Raw genomic sequence first — 13,986 nt, forward strand, 5'->3', positions numbered from 1 at the left:
TCTTTATCAATACATTTTTAGTACAATTAATCTGTTCCTAGTGACTTGACAAAAATATACCTAGAGGAAATTATTTTTCTTTGTGAACTGACATGATGTGTTTTTTTCTGTCATTTAGCCTTTAGTGTTCGGTGCCATGGTACACAGAGATGAAGCTTTTGAGGCAATTTTCAGCCAATACATGAAAATAATATCTGCATCATCCAGCAATGAAAGCTAGTGGCTTATCTTGGAGGAGCTGAAGGAAACTTTCTTCTTGTATGACTTGGTAGTGAAAAAAATGAACATCCTCATATATTTTGCAATAATTTTTCTTGTCTGGTGGTTTATATTCTATCTGTTACATAAACCAAGTGTATTTTATATATGCCTTCATGTTTGTTTTTAAGGTTTTTATAAAAAAAGACAAAAAACCAAATGAAAACAGTGAAAGTGCTATCATCACTATTAGCCTTGCACATTAAGCACTTTTAATGTTTATTTATTGACATTAAAAGCTGGGAAGATACTTGGAGACCTGACTATATAACAGATTGATCCCTCTATTTCCACTGATGTTACTAGGAATTCATTTGTCCCTTTATCTTAGTTGTTGTTCCCTGAGATGTGAGAATGATGACTGCAGCAGCCTGAAGTCTCCTTCTTCAGCTTGGAGTTTTTAATTGGGTCCTTTATTAAAACTGATGGCAACACCGAGGAATTATTAGCTTCTTAGTACTTCCATATGTACAACTGCATTTCAAATAACTCCTCCTTCCTAATTTTTACATTGCAGAAGGATGATTTACTGGTTTGGTTAACTTCGGTTTTTCCTGCATAGAGATGTTTAAATTACTTGTACAGTGAATTGGAGGAGAAAGTTTGTAAGTATATCTTCCTTTCCTCATTAACCAAAGCAAGAGGAAGGAAGGCAGGCAGATACTTTTTATAAAAGAGGGCGCCAAAATGTTGTTCCTAAAATGTTAGGCATCTTATAATTATATTTCTATAGGTACTTGTCCTAGAAGGGCTCAGCTGTTGTACATGTTGCATGTACAAGGCGTTTGTATGTTAATGCATTAAAGACTTGAAGGCTTTTTGTGTTGGTGAGGTTGGAGCGATTAAACTAAACTCAGATGTGGTCTTTTTTTAATTTGGCTCTTTTCTTGAGTTACCTTGTGATAAAATTATGCTATAATATAGCAACTGAAAGCACTTGTTCCTCTCAAAGCATAATTTGAGAAATGTTGGTGTGCTTCTGTCTTCCCCCTTGCAGAACTAAATTTTAGTAACAATTAAACCCAATTGTCAGGTAAAACAGGAAGAGGCTGCACTCCTCTAAACTCTCTCAGGCCTGTCTAGCAGCAAAGCACATATTGACCTTTGTCTTTAATATTAGAAAGCTTTTATACTCTATATAATAGCACCCATCTGAGAGGTTTAGAATTTTATTTGCATTTTCATGAAAGCACAGTAGGAGTTATGCCAAGCCTTCCAGAGTGTCTTTTCCTTTGCTGTGTCCTTTGAGTTGAGTAGTATAGATGTCTCCAGACATTATATGAATGGCCCTAAAAAAACCAATGGAGATGCAAATTCTTATGTAAAATGAGACTTAATTTCATGGATTTTTTTCTCTGTTTTTTTGAACAGGAATTTCCTTTCTTTGTAAGGAAAGGGGTAAAATTAACAAGGAAGAGGGGTAGCAAACACCAAAGGGTGTTTAACTTTTAGCACAGTTTAAAATTGAAGTGTGTCAATAAGTGCAGGAGTAATGAAGAAGGTGGAGGTCAAACTGTACAAACCTTATTTTAGTCTGGCCATGAAGAGGTAGGATATGAGAACTTAATACAAATTTTATCTGAAACTAGTGTTGAATACCATGATTTTTTTGAGTATTGCAAAGTGAAACACTGATGCTCTGGGTGGTAATGTAAGCAAGAATGGGGGAGAAACGACTGTAATGGTTAAAATGCAATTTTCAAGTTCTCACTTTAGAGTAGCATTGGACCATGTCTGTACATGACCTGAAACATGGGTGCATTTCTAACACCACCTTTGGTATGCTGTAACTCAGGGCCTGGAAACTTCAAATATAAGTGAACTGGTGGGAAATCCATTTTGCCACCATTTAAAGTGGATGTAGCTTGACAGTTTATGGTTCATAACTTTACACATTTGGGTTATATGTTTAAGTAAAAATTATTGATCTTAAATCTTTCTTATAAAAACTACTTTAAAATCAGTTAACATCTTTTTTGTAATTGCTGCATACTATAATTTGGCTTTTCTTTCTAGAATCTTCTTGAATAGCAAGTGCAGCTAAAAAATAGGCATTAAAATAGCTTAATGTTATATAAATCTTAATCAGATTCATTCATTTTGTCTTAAGAAAAAATCCTTTGGGTGTGTTTTAAGGTTATCCTTTTTTTTTTTTTTTTTTGAAGAAACAGAAAACTATATTTTTTACAGAGAGCATGCTCTTTTTCTTATTTTTGTATCATTTTTCAAGTGTAATTTATACCTTCACTCTGATCATAACAGCAGTTTCAGTAGGAAATCAGTTGACTTGCACTTATTACCTCCTCCCCCTCCCACCCTTCAGTGGTGACCCTCATGTACAGGGTTGTCCTAGATTCTGGTTCCTGAAGGAGCTATAGGATCTATACTGCTGGTGCCAGGACAATTAACCATACCTAGGCTTCCGAGAGGGAGAAGAGATATCATTATCCTTTTCCCAGACTGAAATGCCTCATGTGTACAATACACTCTTAAAATCTATTTTCTGAATGAAAAAATTAGAAATGTCTTATAAAATCTAATGTGCTGACGTTTGAAATGAATCCACGCTTTAACAGTGTGAACTTAAAAGTTAGTGATCCTTAAAGCAGCAAACCTAGTGCAAACTGCAATGCAACATTGGTTCTAGTATTGAGAAAACAGACTGGGTTTCTTTTTTTATTTTTTTTTTTAATAGAGTTGTAATATAATTGATGGATATCAGTGTACATATTTTGCAAATTTCACTTTACATTGGGTTATCCGGTTTCCTGCTGCTCAGCTGCTCAGAGACTGAAGGTGACCTCGGAGTGTTTACTCGCAATTTCCTCCCCGCTGCACCCTCTGGGGTCTGCAGGGCAGGAGGGGATGGGCAGTGAGTGAATGTATCCTTGACTTGTGTGGTCACACTGCAGCCCCCACCTTCAATTCCCATCTTCCTACCTAGTTCTGCAGTACAGCCTGGTGCACTTCAGAAACGGGCTGGGTCGGAACACTTAATGTAAAGTGCTTCTAAATAGCTGAAAGTGATGTTCTTGTCATTCTGTCTGTCTGATTGCTGTTTATATTTGCGATTCTGTTCATGTCTGTGGATGTCTGGATCATTCACGTGTAATTGGATTTAACTTCTTTAGAAGTTGGTTGGTTAGTTTGAGTCCCTTTTAAAGACAATAAAAAAAGGGAGATGAAAACTGACTAATTCTTTATCACTGACCATTTAAATTCAAAAGCGAAACAAGCTGAAATATGAAATCATGCCTTTCTGTGCACTGTAGCTTTTGTGAGGCAAGATTGAATGAAACAAGCTATTTATTAGTAGCAACATCACACAGGATGCCAGCAGCAAAACTCTACCCTCGTTCTGCAGACAAAGAGAAAAGGATTTTTACCCAACTGTGAAGAAATGAAAGGATGTACCTGTTTTTTGGCTACTTAAACCTGTTTGAAAACATTGGTAGTTTTTATTGAACTCTGTACATTTTGGCAGATGTTTAATTTCTACTAATCATTGAAATATAATGGATGTTAAAATTTTTATGTCTGAAGTTTGAGTCTATATTTTGAAATTGTAAATAATTCATTATCAGTGTAACTTTTGTTTGACAGAAGACTTATACTGTATGAATAATTGAAATAATGGAATTATTTGCCCTGTACATTTTTTAAGAAAATCTTGTTTGTTTAAAAAGTCTTGTATAAATTATAATTTTTATTTAAATAAACCTGAAAACGCTTTGTGCTAATAATGCTTCTTGCAAACTTCAATTATTTATCAAAACTACACCTGATTTCTTGGAACAAAGTGAGTTAGTGCTTTTTGGCAGATTCACAACCATCTCTGGGGAGAGGTATGTGAGTGTTATTTCTTTTGAAGCCCAAGAACTTAAATTTTATTTTAAATAATTCTATTACTTTATTCGAGCGTGTCTGTATGTTTTTGGATAGTCTTTTCTCTGAGTACAGTCACCTTGTAGTTATGTGGTAAATGTAATGAATGAAAAAGCAAGCAGTGATTTCTAGGATGCCACTGCAGGAGGGCAGGGATGACACAAGACTGCTGGGAGGAGGACAAACTCCTGTCAGCCAGAGCTCCACGCCACTGTGCTGCTGGTGGGCACTGGAGGTAGGGATAAGCCCTTTCCATCCCCAGGGTGGGCAGGAGCTGTGCTCAGCAGCAGCATTCCCTGATCAGGAGCAGCTGTGTCACCTCAGCTCTCTGGTCACACCCTGCAGTGCTGTGCCTGGGTGTCACCTGTGTCCCAGCTGGGGTGAATGGGCAGGCTCCCCCATCCCTGCTGTGTTCCAGGGAAGCTGTCCCGCGCTGCTTCCGCAGCGTTCTCAGACCTGTGTCTGCCCTAGGATTGTGATGCTGGGACTGAGCTGCCTGCTCATCTAATCCAGACCCATTTGTTTGTCTCTGCAATGCTCAAAGTGTTTGCCTCAGCTGAAATAGATCAGTCTGTGATGGATTCTCCACATAGGAATGTGTGCTGCTCTCCCTATTTCAGTATTTAGTTTTCTCCTGGTGACAGCAATGCTGCTGGCAATATAATGATGTTTCATGCTGGTATTTTAAGTGTTCTGACAATGCTTACCGTGTTCAGAGAATACTTAACTTCCCTCTTGTACTGGTTTAATGTGTTCTTTGTTAAATGTTTGTACAAGATGAGTTGCACCTGCACCAGTACTCACAGAGGCTGGATTCAGCCCCACCTGCCTGAAGCTTTGTGGAAGGAAGATGTGGAGCCTGGAAGTCTGGTTTTGGCTATAGACTCCATGGTACGTGTGAGGGGACTTGGTCTTTCTGAAAACAGTGCTTGCTGTGTCAAGGTCACTTTAGCAGCCCATGAAAAACATAGAATTGAGTTGAACGAGCTGTTCAGCTGCTCTGCCTGTAACTCCAATTCCTGCTGCAGAAAGGCTTTCCAGCCACAGTCTGCAGCGTCACCCACACATGGCGCCTTAGTCCACGTGAGCAAGACATGGCCTGGGCAGTCCTGGATTAATGATAAAGAGCAGTTGCAGCATTCAGCTTGGAGAAGCTGAGGGGTTTTTTGCTGTTACTTTTAAGTAATTTTCAAGTCTGAGTTCTTCTCCTGAATCCCTGGATTCACTAAATTGCTCTCCTTAGTTTTAGGTTAGGCTAAATGTTTAGTACATCAATTATTGGCTCATCTTAGACTTGTGAATATTTTTATTTCAAAAGTAAGAAATACAAAATATGTGAGAAGTCAATTTTCTGTCTTGGAGAGGTTGGGATATTGCAAAGGGATCAGTCCCTTGCAGCAACAGTGTCCTCACTGGGCTGTGGTTCCTCCAAAAGTTAGGTGTGTGTAATGCAGTGCCTGAAGGATGAGCATCTCTTTAATACTAGATTTAGCTTGAGCTGATTCTGTATTTGGTCAGGTTGGCTTTGACTGGGAAGTGGAGAGGTGAGGGGTAGATAAATACCTTTTTCTGGTTTTAAATAGCTGGCACTTTTCTGTACCTTGAAATCTGCACAGCCTAGTTGAGACGTGCATTAGGCAGAATTTCTGCTTTTGTATTCTCTACTGAAGTTCCTTCCATCTTTGCCAATTTCTGTGACATATAGTTGCATATGGATAATGATCTCCTTCAGCTTTCCCTTTTCACTATCCTTCCCTATTAATTACCAAATATTGATAAAATATTTGCTCTTTTTTTTTCATTCCTAAATTTCCTAAATCTCTCCTTTGCTGTCTATGACAGTTTTGAACTTTTCCACTGGTTCCTCTGGCCTTTGTTTTTCTCTTTCAGCATTGTTCTAGTTTTCTTCCTCTCACAAAAATAACTCTGTAATTTCAATCCTGATTATTTAGAAATACTGACGGACCATGTCCTGATGAACATGTCACAAGTTCGCTAAAGCTGCCTTCACTTCTTACATCTTCCATTTTGTATAAATTGCAACTAAATTGCTATATCTGCTGGCTTGGATTACTCAGTGGCTTCCATATTCTCAAGCTAATTTGTCATGTCTTTGCTCCTGATCATCTAAATGTCTGGGAGAGAATTTAGATGATATAATAATAAAATATAGATGATACGTATTGTTGAGTGAGCTTTTTAAAGTGTACAATATCTTCTTGAAAAAGCCAGTTTTACTGGTGCAAGGATTGGTTGCGCAAAATATGTATCTGCAGAGGAGCAAATGTAGATATAAATTATTTTGCCTGATGCAAAATGATATTTGGGAAGGAATGTTTTAAGCCTAAGATATTTGCTAAGTCTCCATGGCAGTCTCTTGAGCATCAGGATGTGAGGTTTTAACCCATCATGGCTAAGTCAGTAAGAAATTCTGCAAATCCTCTCCCTAGGTTGTTTATGTCAGATGAGTATTTGGGAAGGATTCCTGGTGTAAAGTCTGTAAACAAAGTAACTGTATTCAGTTTTGGTTTTGCTTTGTGAAAAAATGTTGCCCCTGACAGAAATGTCTTTGGCCAGTCACAAATATTAACCAGCCACACAACAGGAATAAGAGTCATGAGTTGATTCTAAACCTAACAATCCTTAAAAATATCATGCAAGTTTACATATTTATAGACATGAGATCTATACAAGAATTATTTGGGGTGAAAAGAAGCACTTTGCCAAAAAAAGAAAAAAAGGGAAAAATCTGTTGATTTGGGAAAAATCTGTTGATGGGTCGTGGAGTGTGAGCTAACAGCGGATTCCATTAGACATTTCTCCTGAAGTGTGAATACATATATATACACCTTTCTTTACTCTCATAATGCAGGGCTTTCCTGTGTTTCAGATGTGTTTTTCTTGCAATACCCTGCATTTTGGATGCTTGCAGGAAGTGTGTTGTTGGTGTTGGTTAGTGGACATGCCCTAGAAGTTTCCAAATCCACACAGGATGTCATCATTAGTCCCAGCACTTGCCTGGCAGGGGAGATGCCTGAGGAAGCCCTTTTCCTGCTCATAAGGGAGCTTCACATTGGTCTCATGGCGTGCTGACCCTTATGAAGTAGCAAAATAAGCAGCCCTGACTGCACAGCTCATGGAGTGGTGGCAGCTGTGTCTGTGCTCAAATCCTTCTGAAAGATGAGTGGCTCTGGGCACTTTCCAACAAAAGCAAAGCACAGCTAAGCCCTGAGCTTTACCTATGGGTTGCAGGGTTGAAATGGCAAAGGGAAGACAGATGGATATGAGGGAGAGGCAGATTTGAGTCCAAAACTGGGCTTGTGGTGACTGTGGGTGCTCTTCACACCATCTGTGGCTGAGCAGGGTTCAGGAGGGCTTTTGGAAAAAGGAGAGATACTGTCTTCAAATATGTTGAGACTTTTCATTTAAATATGCCAAAAAGTATATAAAGAATGTCTGTATGGAAAATGTAGCTTTACTGTATTGCTCTAATACAGACATTTTCAAATATGACCACTATGGTCATCATGCAAGGTCACTGTGTGGCAAATACCAGTTGTATTTGGTGACTTCTTGGGAAAATAAACACAAAATCCTCTAAACCTCAGCAAGCATCTTGAGCTTGCTGCTCTACTAACTCCTGCTTGAGATTTATTTCTACTGTATGAGTAATTTTACTGTTTTATATCCCTGACCATGTGGACAGCTTAGTGAAGACTTACTGTGCATCTTACTTGGATATGGCAGGAGCCTGTCTACACCTGCTTCTAGAGGTGTGCCAGGCTCCATGTCCAGCTGGGTAAACACCTTGAAAAACCTGAGTTCTGCTCGAGCAAACATTTTAAGGTAACTGTATTTTCATGCCAAACTAAGAGCTCCCTGCCTCCTGCTACCTATCTTATGTCAATGCTGGGTCTCACCAAAGCTTCCTGAGTTGGCAGGAGCCCAGCACAGGATGAGAGCAGTGAGAAGAGCAGTGCATTATCCACCTTTCCAAAAATCACAGGAAGCTGTTAGAGGCTGGCTTGGCTGCCTCTGGATCTGCAGCCCAGGTATGGTTTTGGTGGCCATAATGGATCTGACACGGCTCTGAGTTCCCCTTTTCAGGTTTGCAATGTCCATCAGATTTCAGAGGTAACTTTTAAATATAACTTGGATAAATGTTAAGGGCTAATCCTGAGCACATAGTATTAAAGAATAACGCTAAGAAACCGAGTTAAAATGTCTGTGTGTGCTATCTGCACAAAACCTGATTGTGCAAATATTTAAAGAGTTGGAATGCTGTTGATAGAGGTATGTTTAATCTGCTAAATCCACTTCCTTCAAGCACTGATTTTTTGCCCAGCTCCTTCCCTTAAAACTTCAACCAGAGCTGGCAAAAAAAAAAAAAAAAAAATAGTGGCTGTTGCTCATTAGATTTTTGGGGCCATTGCAATAAGAGCAGGGATGGTTAGAGAGGAGGCAGGAAATACAGCCAGGAGGGGTCATGGGCTTTTTTGTTTGAGTATGTTATCTCGGGCTGTGCTGGGTTAAACTCATCCCTCTTAGAAGCAGGAGCAAAGTGGGGATGGCTGTTTCACAGCCTCCATGCAGAAGAAACAGAAGGCATGTTATCTGATGTGTGGCATGTTTTCATCCTAAAAACCATGAATAAGGACCTTGGATTATCTTAAATTTAAATTTAAAAAGGTTTTGATTTAATTTGCATTTTTAGCCCATGTTACTCTTCAGTTTTACCTTCTTTCTGCATGTATGCCTGTGGACACGTGGCTGTGTGCACTGAAAAAATGGGCCAAAATCTCTACCTCTCTGTGTACAGCCAGTACATTCACATGAAGGTTGGCAAAGCTTAGCCCTCTTTTTTCCAGACCCCTATCCCCACCCAGCCTTTGTGCTCTGCAGCTTTCCCACTTCAGCTCCCAAAGCTGCCTCCAGGGACCAAGGGTCCCATCATGCTCCCACAGGGACCAAGGGCCACTGTCTGGCTTGGTAAGTGGTGGCACTGCTGAGCTGGTATAAAATGCAGATAGATACAGGACTGGACTGTTAAGCCATGTAAAAAAAAGTGCTGCTGTCCTATATCTTTGCAAAAAATCTCATCTTTAAGTTGTAATTGCACTCTTGTGCAATAAGTTGTAAGATGTGCTGTGGGCTGTAGCAGAGTGGTGGCTGCTGGGAGAAAGCTCAGGCTTCCCAGATCCCACTCAGCAAATGCCTGAGTATAATTTTTTTGCAGGTATACACAGCTTCTAATACTTGCTGTTTTTAAAACTAAAATAAAAAATAAAATAGGACTATCTATTAGGCAGGGGAGGTCTTGCTCCTGTTACACCTCATATCCTCAGCCTGCAAAGAATGCTCTCTTGCACTTAAACACCTTCAGATCTGTGTTCTTGCACTAGTGCCAGAGATCCCAGCATTTGCTGTATTTATCTCTGTCTTTATGATTTTGCCTTCTTGCTTTTTGAGAGCATGAGCTGCCTGAGGTGTGGAGGCCACCAGCACCAGACCAGTGTGGGGAATGTTGGGTTGTCGTGTCTCTCAGTGCTGCTGGGGTTGAGGGGTTCCTGTGACAGCTCTGGGAACCTGGTCTGTAAGCCCCACAGGAAAACACATCACACTTTGTAAGCTATTTATGTTATGCTATGGCTGAAATACTTTATAGCACTGTATTTTAATCTTCCTTGCTGATAATATTTTTGGTGGGGAATATATTATCAAAATACAGGTGCCAGGTTTCAGTTACTTCTAAGTTTTTGTTCTTGTTGTTAGGAATTATGGTGTTGGGTTTCTTTGTTACTGCCAAGGAAGCCCTAATGAGAGACACTTTCCCCCTGCTTTCAGGAGTGTTATTTTGGTGATTGCATCGAGTTGCTTAGGGGTGGATGAGTCGATGAATGAAGACCTGAGCACCTGACAGGAGAAGACTCTCCCTGTGACAGGGAGGAAGGTGGTGACAAACTTGCTTAGACTTCTGATTTCTGGCAAAGCTGTGTCTCCAAGAAGTATTAAATCCCAAATATTGGTGCTTTAAAGTGCCCTTGGTGGGCACTCAGCCCTGCTGCTGTCTGAACGGACAGAGCTGCTGAAACCTTTTGGCTGGAAGGACCCTCGCAGTGACCACGAGCTTGATGGCCCCTCCAAGCCCAGTCTGTGCTGCTCTGCTGGCCTCAGAGCTGGTTGGAGGTGCCTGCCCTGAGCTCCTGGCTCCCACACAGCTGCAGGGGGAGGTGGAACAGAGCAGCTGCCCTACCCCTGCACAGCAAGCAGCTGGAGTGGGGCACTGTCCCACTGCAGCTCCCAGCTGAGTACAAGTCATTGCTTTGGTCTCTTGGCCAGGAGGGTCATCACCACCCTGCTCCAGCCTGTCCCAGCTGGGAGAAGTGACCTCTGGTTGGGGCAGGTTGGGCTGGTGCTGTCCCCAGGGCACTGATGGGTGGGCAGAGTGGACAGGAGTCCTGCTATCCTCTCCTGCATTTACGGCCAGAAAGGTTTCAGACTAAGCCTGAGCTTTTCTCTTAGCAAAACAGATTTTTTTTAGGCTGTTAACCTAATTCCCACCCATTGTGCCACAATTTATAGTGTCCATTTTGTCTTAATCAGCCAGCTGTGTGTGGGAAGAGCTGTACAGCTTGCACTGTGCCTTGTGTAAAGATGGTGAGAGCAGCCATGGTGAAGAGAAAAGGACACCATTAGGAGTGTCTCCCTTGTCCCATGTCTTTTATCCTCTTCCATAAGCTTAACTTTTTCTCTGGTTTCATACTGGGTTGTATAGTTCCTGAAGTGCAGGAACTACCTAGGCTCTCCTTTTGGGGCCTAAGCCTGCAGATCCAAAATATGCTGTCAGAGCCAGGGGGACTTGTTATGCCAGGCCAGTCTGGGCTCAGGGGATCATTGGTCTCCACTTCCTCTTACTGTTGATGTGGTTGAGGTAATTTAAATGCCCTTTCCCTTTGTTAATTTTTTTGCTGAAATACAGCTGCTGAGTGAGGTCTCCAACAATTGAAAGGGAAACCCCCATGGGAAATGAAGCGTATTTATCAGATGTTGGTTTTGATGCTCTCTTTAGGAAAAGCAACATTGTGCTCTGTCTAATTTCATGTTTTTAATAAGCAGAGGCACTGTTGCCTGCTGTGGTGGGTAACATGTGGAGCCTGCTGAGCTGTGGGGGTGACATGTTCTGGGCACAGAATGGGGAAGAGCTGCTCATCCCCACGGGGTACAGGGATTGCACTGTGCTGGAGCTGGAGGTCTCCGTCACCCACAATATTGCTCACCTGGGCACCTCTGAGGCCTCTGGGATGGGTTATTTAACAATGTGTTTTCTTGTGAGCTCTCCTGGTGAAGAGCACTCAGCTCATAGTTGAAGACAACTTGCGTCCTCCCTGACCCCTGGGCTGGTTCCATCTGCTAGTATTTAAAAATGAAGGGAAGGAACTTGGAGTTAAATATGCTGCTTTAGATCTCATTGGCAGTTTCCACTTGCTCATCAGCAATGAGGTGAAAATAGCATCTGGCTACAGATCAGTGTGCAGGCCTTGGAAAAGGTCCCTGTGCCTGGTGATTGCAGTGCCATTGAGATGCAAGTTCTTGGCATGCAGCTAAGTCCTTTTTAAGAAGAAAACTGTGCACATTCCAAGAAGAGAAGCAAAGTTGTTAATCCAAGTGCTCTGTAATACTGGAATGCTTTTGTACCAAGGTGGAGACTAAAAGCTGCAGTAAACTCATATCCTACACCCCCCCAACACAGCACTCTGGCAGATGTAGGCAGAAGAGGGATGGAGATGCCTCAGCTCCAGCTGGATGCGTGCTGGTTCCTTAGGCTCCAACGAAGAAAACAAGTGGAAAATAACTTGGAAAATCTCTTTGCCCTCAAGAGTGCAATATCTGTTGTCTTTAATAGGTTAACTTGAGCATCCCAGGGGCTGGCCAGCGTGGCTGGGGGTATCTACCCTGCTGCTTCCCAAGCCACCCTCCACCCACAGCTCCATCCTGGGCTCTGAACCCCTCAGGGGCTGCCTTGTGCTCTGGCTGTCAGGACATGGCTCCTGAGCTGTGTGGCACAGTGGCACACCAAGGGGCAGCCCCTCCTGAGCAGAAAACTGCGTTTTATAGGGCTGGAAGGAGCTGTGCACAGCAAAACCCTCTGCCCTGAGGCTGCTGATTGAGCCTGCAAGTAGACAGGTGTATTGCCTGTACCTGCTGTCTGTATTGCCTATTTACTGATGTCAGGCATTCTGGGGAGGAAGAGCAAAATAATGTGAGTAAAGGTAAATATCTGACCAAGCAGAAACTGGCCTCTGGCTTCCCTCCTGCTTCCCAGTCCTGCTGCCATGCAAAGGGTTTGTGGAATATCCCAGCACTCCAGCCTCAGTGCAGATGGGTTGATTTTCACAGAAGCCGTTTTTATTGAGAGAATTGTGAGACATATATGTAGATCAGACTCCATATTAAAACAAGAATACAGTAACAATTTTGTTGTATCTCTGACTCAATTTGCTTTTTTTCCCTGAGGCGCATCACATCTTCGAGAAAACAGGCAAATATAGGAAAGAGACAACGTCATTATTAATCTAAACATTTTTAGCCAGGGAGTAGCAAACAGTTAAAAAAATTATATCTCGTCTCTAATATAATTAGCTGTGGCTATCAGTATCTAAGGAACAACTAAAAGAACCATGTTAGATTGTGCTGTATAGTGTGACAAGTAATTTTAAGAATCTTCAAATGTTTAGCCATGGAAGGAGGAGGTGGAAGCAGGAAAGGTTATTATAGAAAAAACCCTGAAGGCTGAGGCACAGCAAGACACTGTGGTCTTCTTGCAGACCTCAGTTATTTGCTTTTCCAGGTACTACACTGTCTTTTTGCAATTGAAATGCATTTTTTACCACAACACATACTTAAATCCTTCCTGGTGGACTAATTCCTACTTGCTACCCTGTTCATGTCTCCTAAACTTTGCATCAATAAATAAGAACTGTGCATTTGGGGATATTCAGTGCTATTATGAGAATGTGCATATTTTCTTCCTGGTTGTTTCAGGTCTGTTATCTGGTTCAAAGCCAGGAAAAACTCCAGATTTCATTGAAAAGATGTAAAAAACACACATACCCTTTTAAGACATCAAATTCTCTTGATAGTAGTCCCCCTGAGTTCTGCTTTGTTGCTATGGTGATTACTAGTCCATTTAAGCCACTTTAAAATTGTAATGATGAGCAAGAAACCCAAATTCATAACAATGTCATTAGCATAGCTATTTTCGTGTGTTCCATGAGATTAGGAAATGACCAAAGTCTGGGGAATAGCAGCCTGATTTATTTTCAATTTTTATGGGCTGCTAATGATTTAATGGCAAACAGATCTGATGCAAGCTGCTATCAAAGACATCAGCTCAGAGCTCTGAGATGATAAAGCTATGGGGCCTTTCTGATCCACTACGGTAGAATAAGCCAGCCTGAACTAATTAAAATACCTTCGGGGCATCCTCCACCGCTGGTGTGACACCAGGCTTGTGCTCAGAGAGGAATCTCGTCCTGCTGAGGCAGTTCCAGGGAAGGGAAATCCAAAGCTAACTTGGTTCCCAAGCTTTTTGGGCGCTCAGGTCCTCAGAGGCAGCCAGCTGAATGGTGGCTTCCACAGGCAGCAGCCTTGGCACTGCCCGAAGAGCCCAGGGGATGCCGTGCCGGCCGAGCTCTGAGCTGCGGCTCACCTGGCAGATCTTCAGCGGCTCAGGACACCTCAGCTCCATGGTGCTCTGAAGGGGAGCAGACAGGGAGGAAAGCCCAGCACTCACCACAGGATGCCTCTCTGCCTGTCAGGACACAGGTAGAGAGGCTTTAGGCT

General features: G+C 41.9%; 1 protein-coding gene across 1 annotated transcript in view; it reads left to right on the plus strand.

Annotated features, from left to right (window-relative positions):
• Positions 1-4,001, plus strand: part of GRAMD4 (GRAM domain containing 4) — a 74,865-nt gene extending 70,864 nt beyond the window's left edge. The window contains exon 19 of the mRNA XM_021524821.3: positions 119-4,001. Within this exon, the coding sequence (XP_021380496.1) occupies positions 119-220 (102 nt within the window). The 3' untranslated portion in view covers positions 221-4,001. The remainder of the gene's footprint in view (positions 1-118) is intronic.
• The last annotated feature ends 9,985 nt before the right edge of the window (positions 4,002-13,986 follow it).

Source organism: Lonchura striata, chromosome 5, assembly GCF_046129695.1.
Source record: "Lonchura striata isolate bLonStr1 chromosome 5, bLonStr1.mat, whole genome shotgun sequence".
In the NCBI taxonomy this organism is placed as follows: Eukaryota; Metazoa; Chordata; class Aves; order Passeriformes; family Estrildidae; genus Lonchura; species Lonchura striata.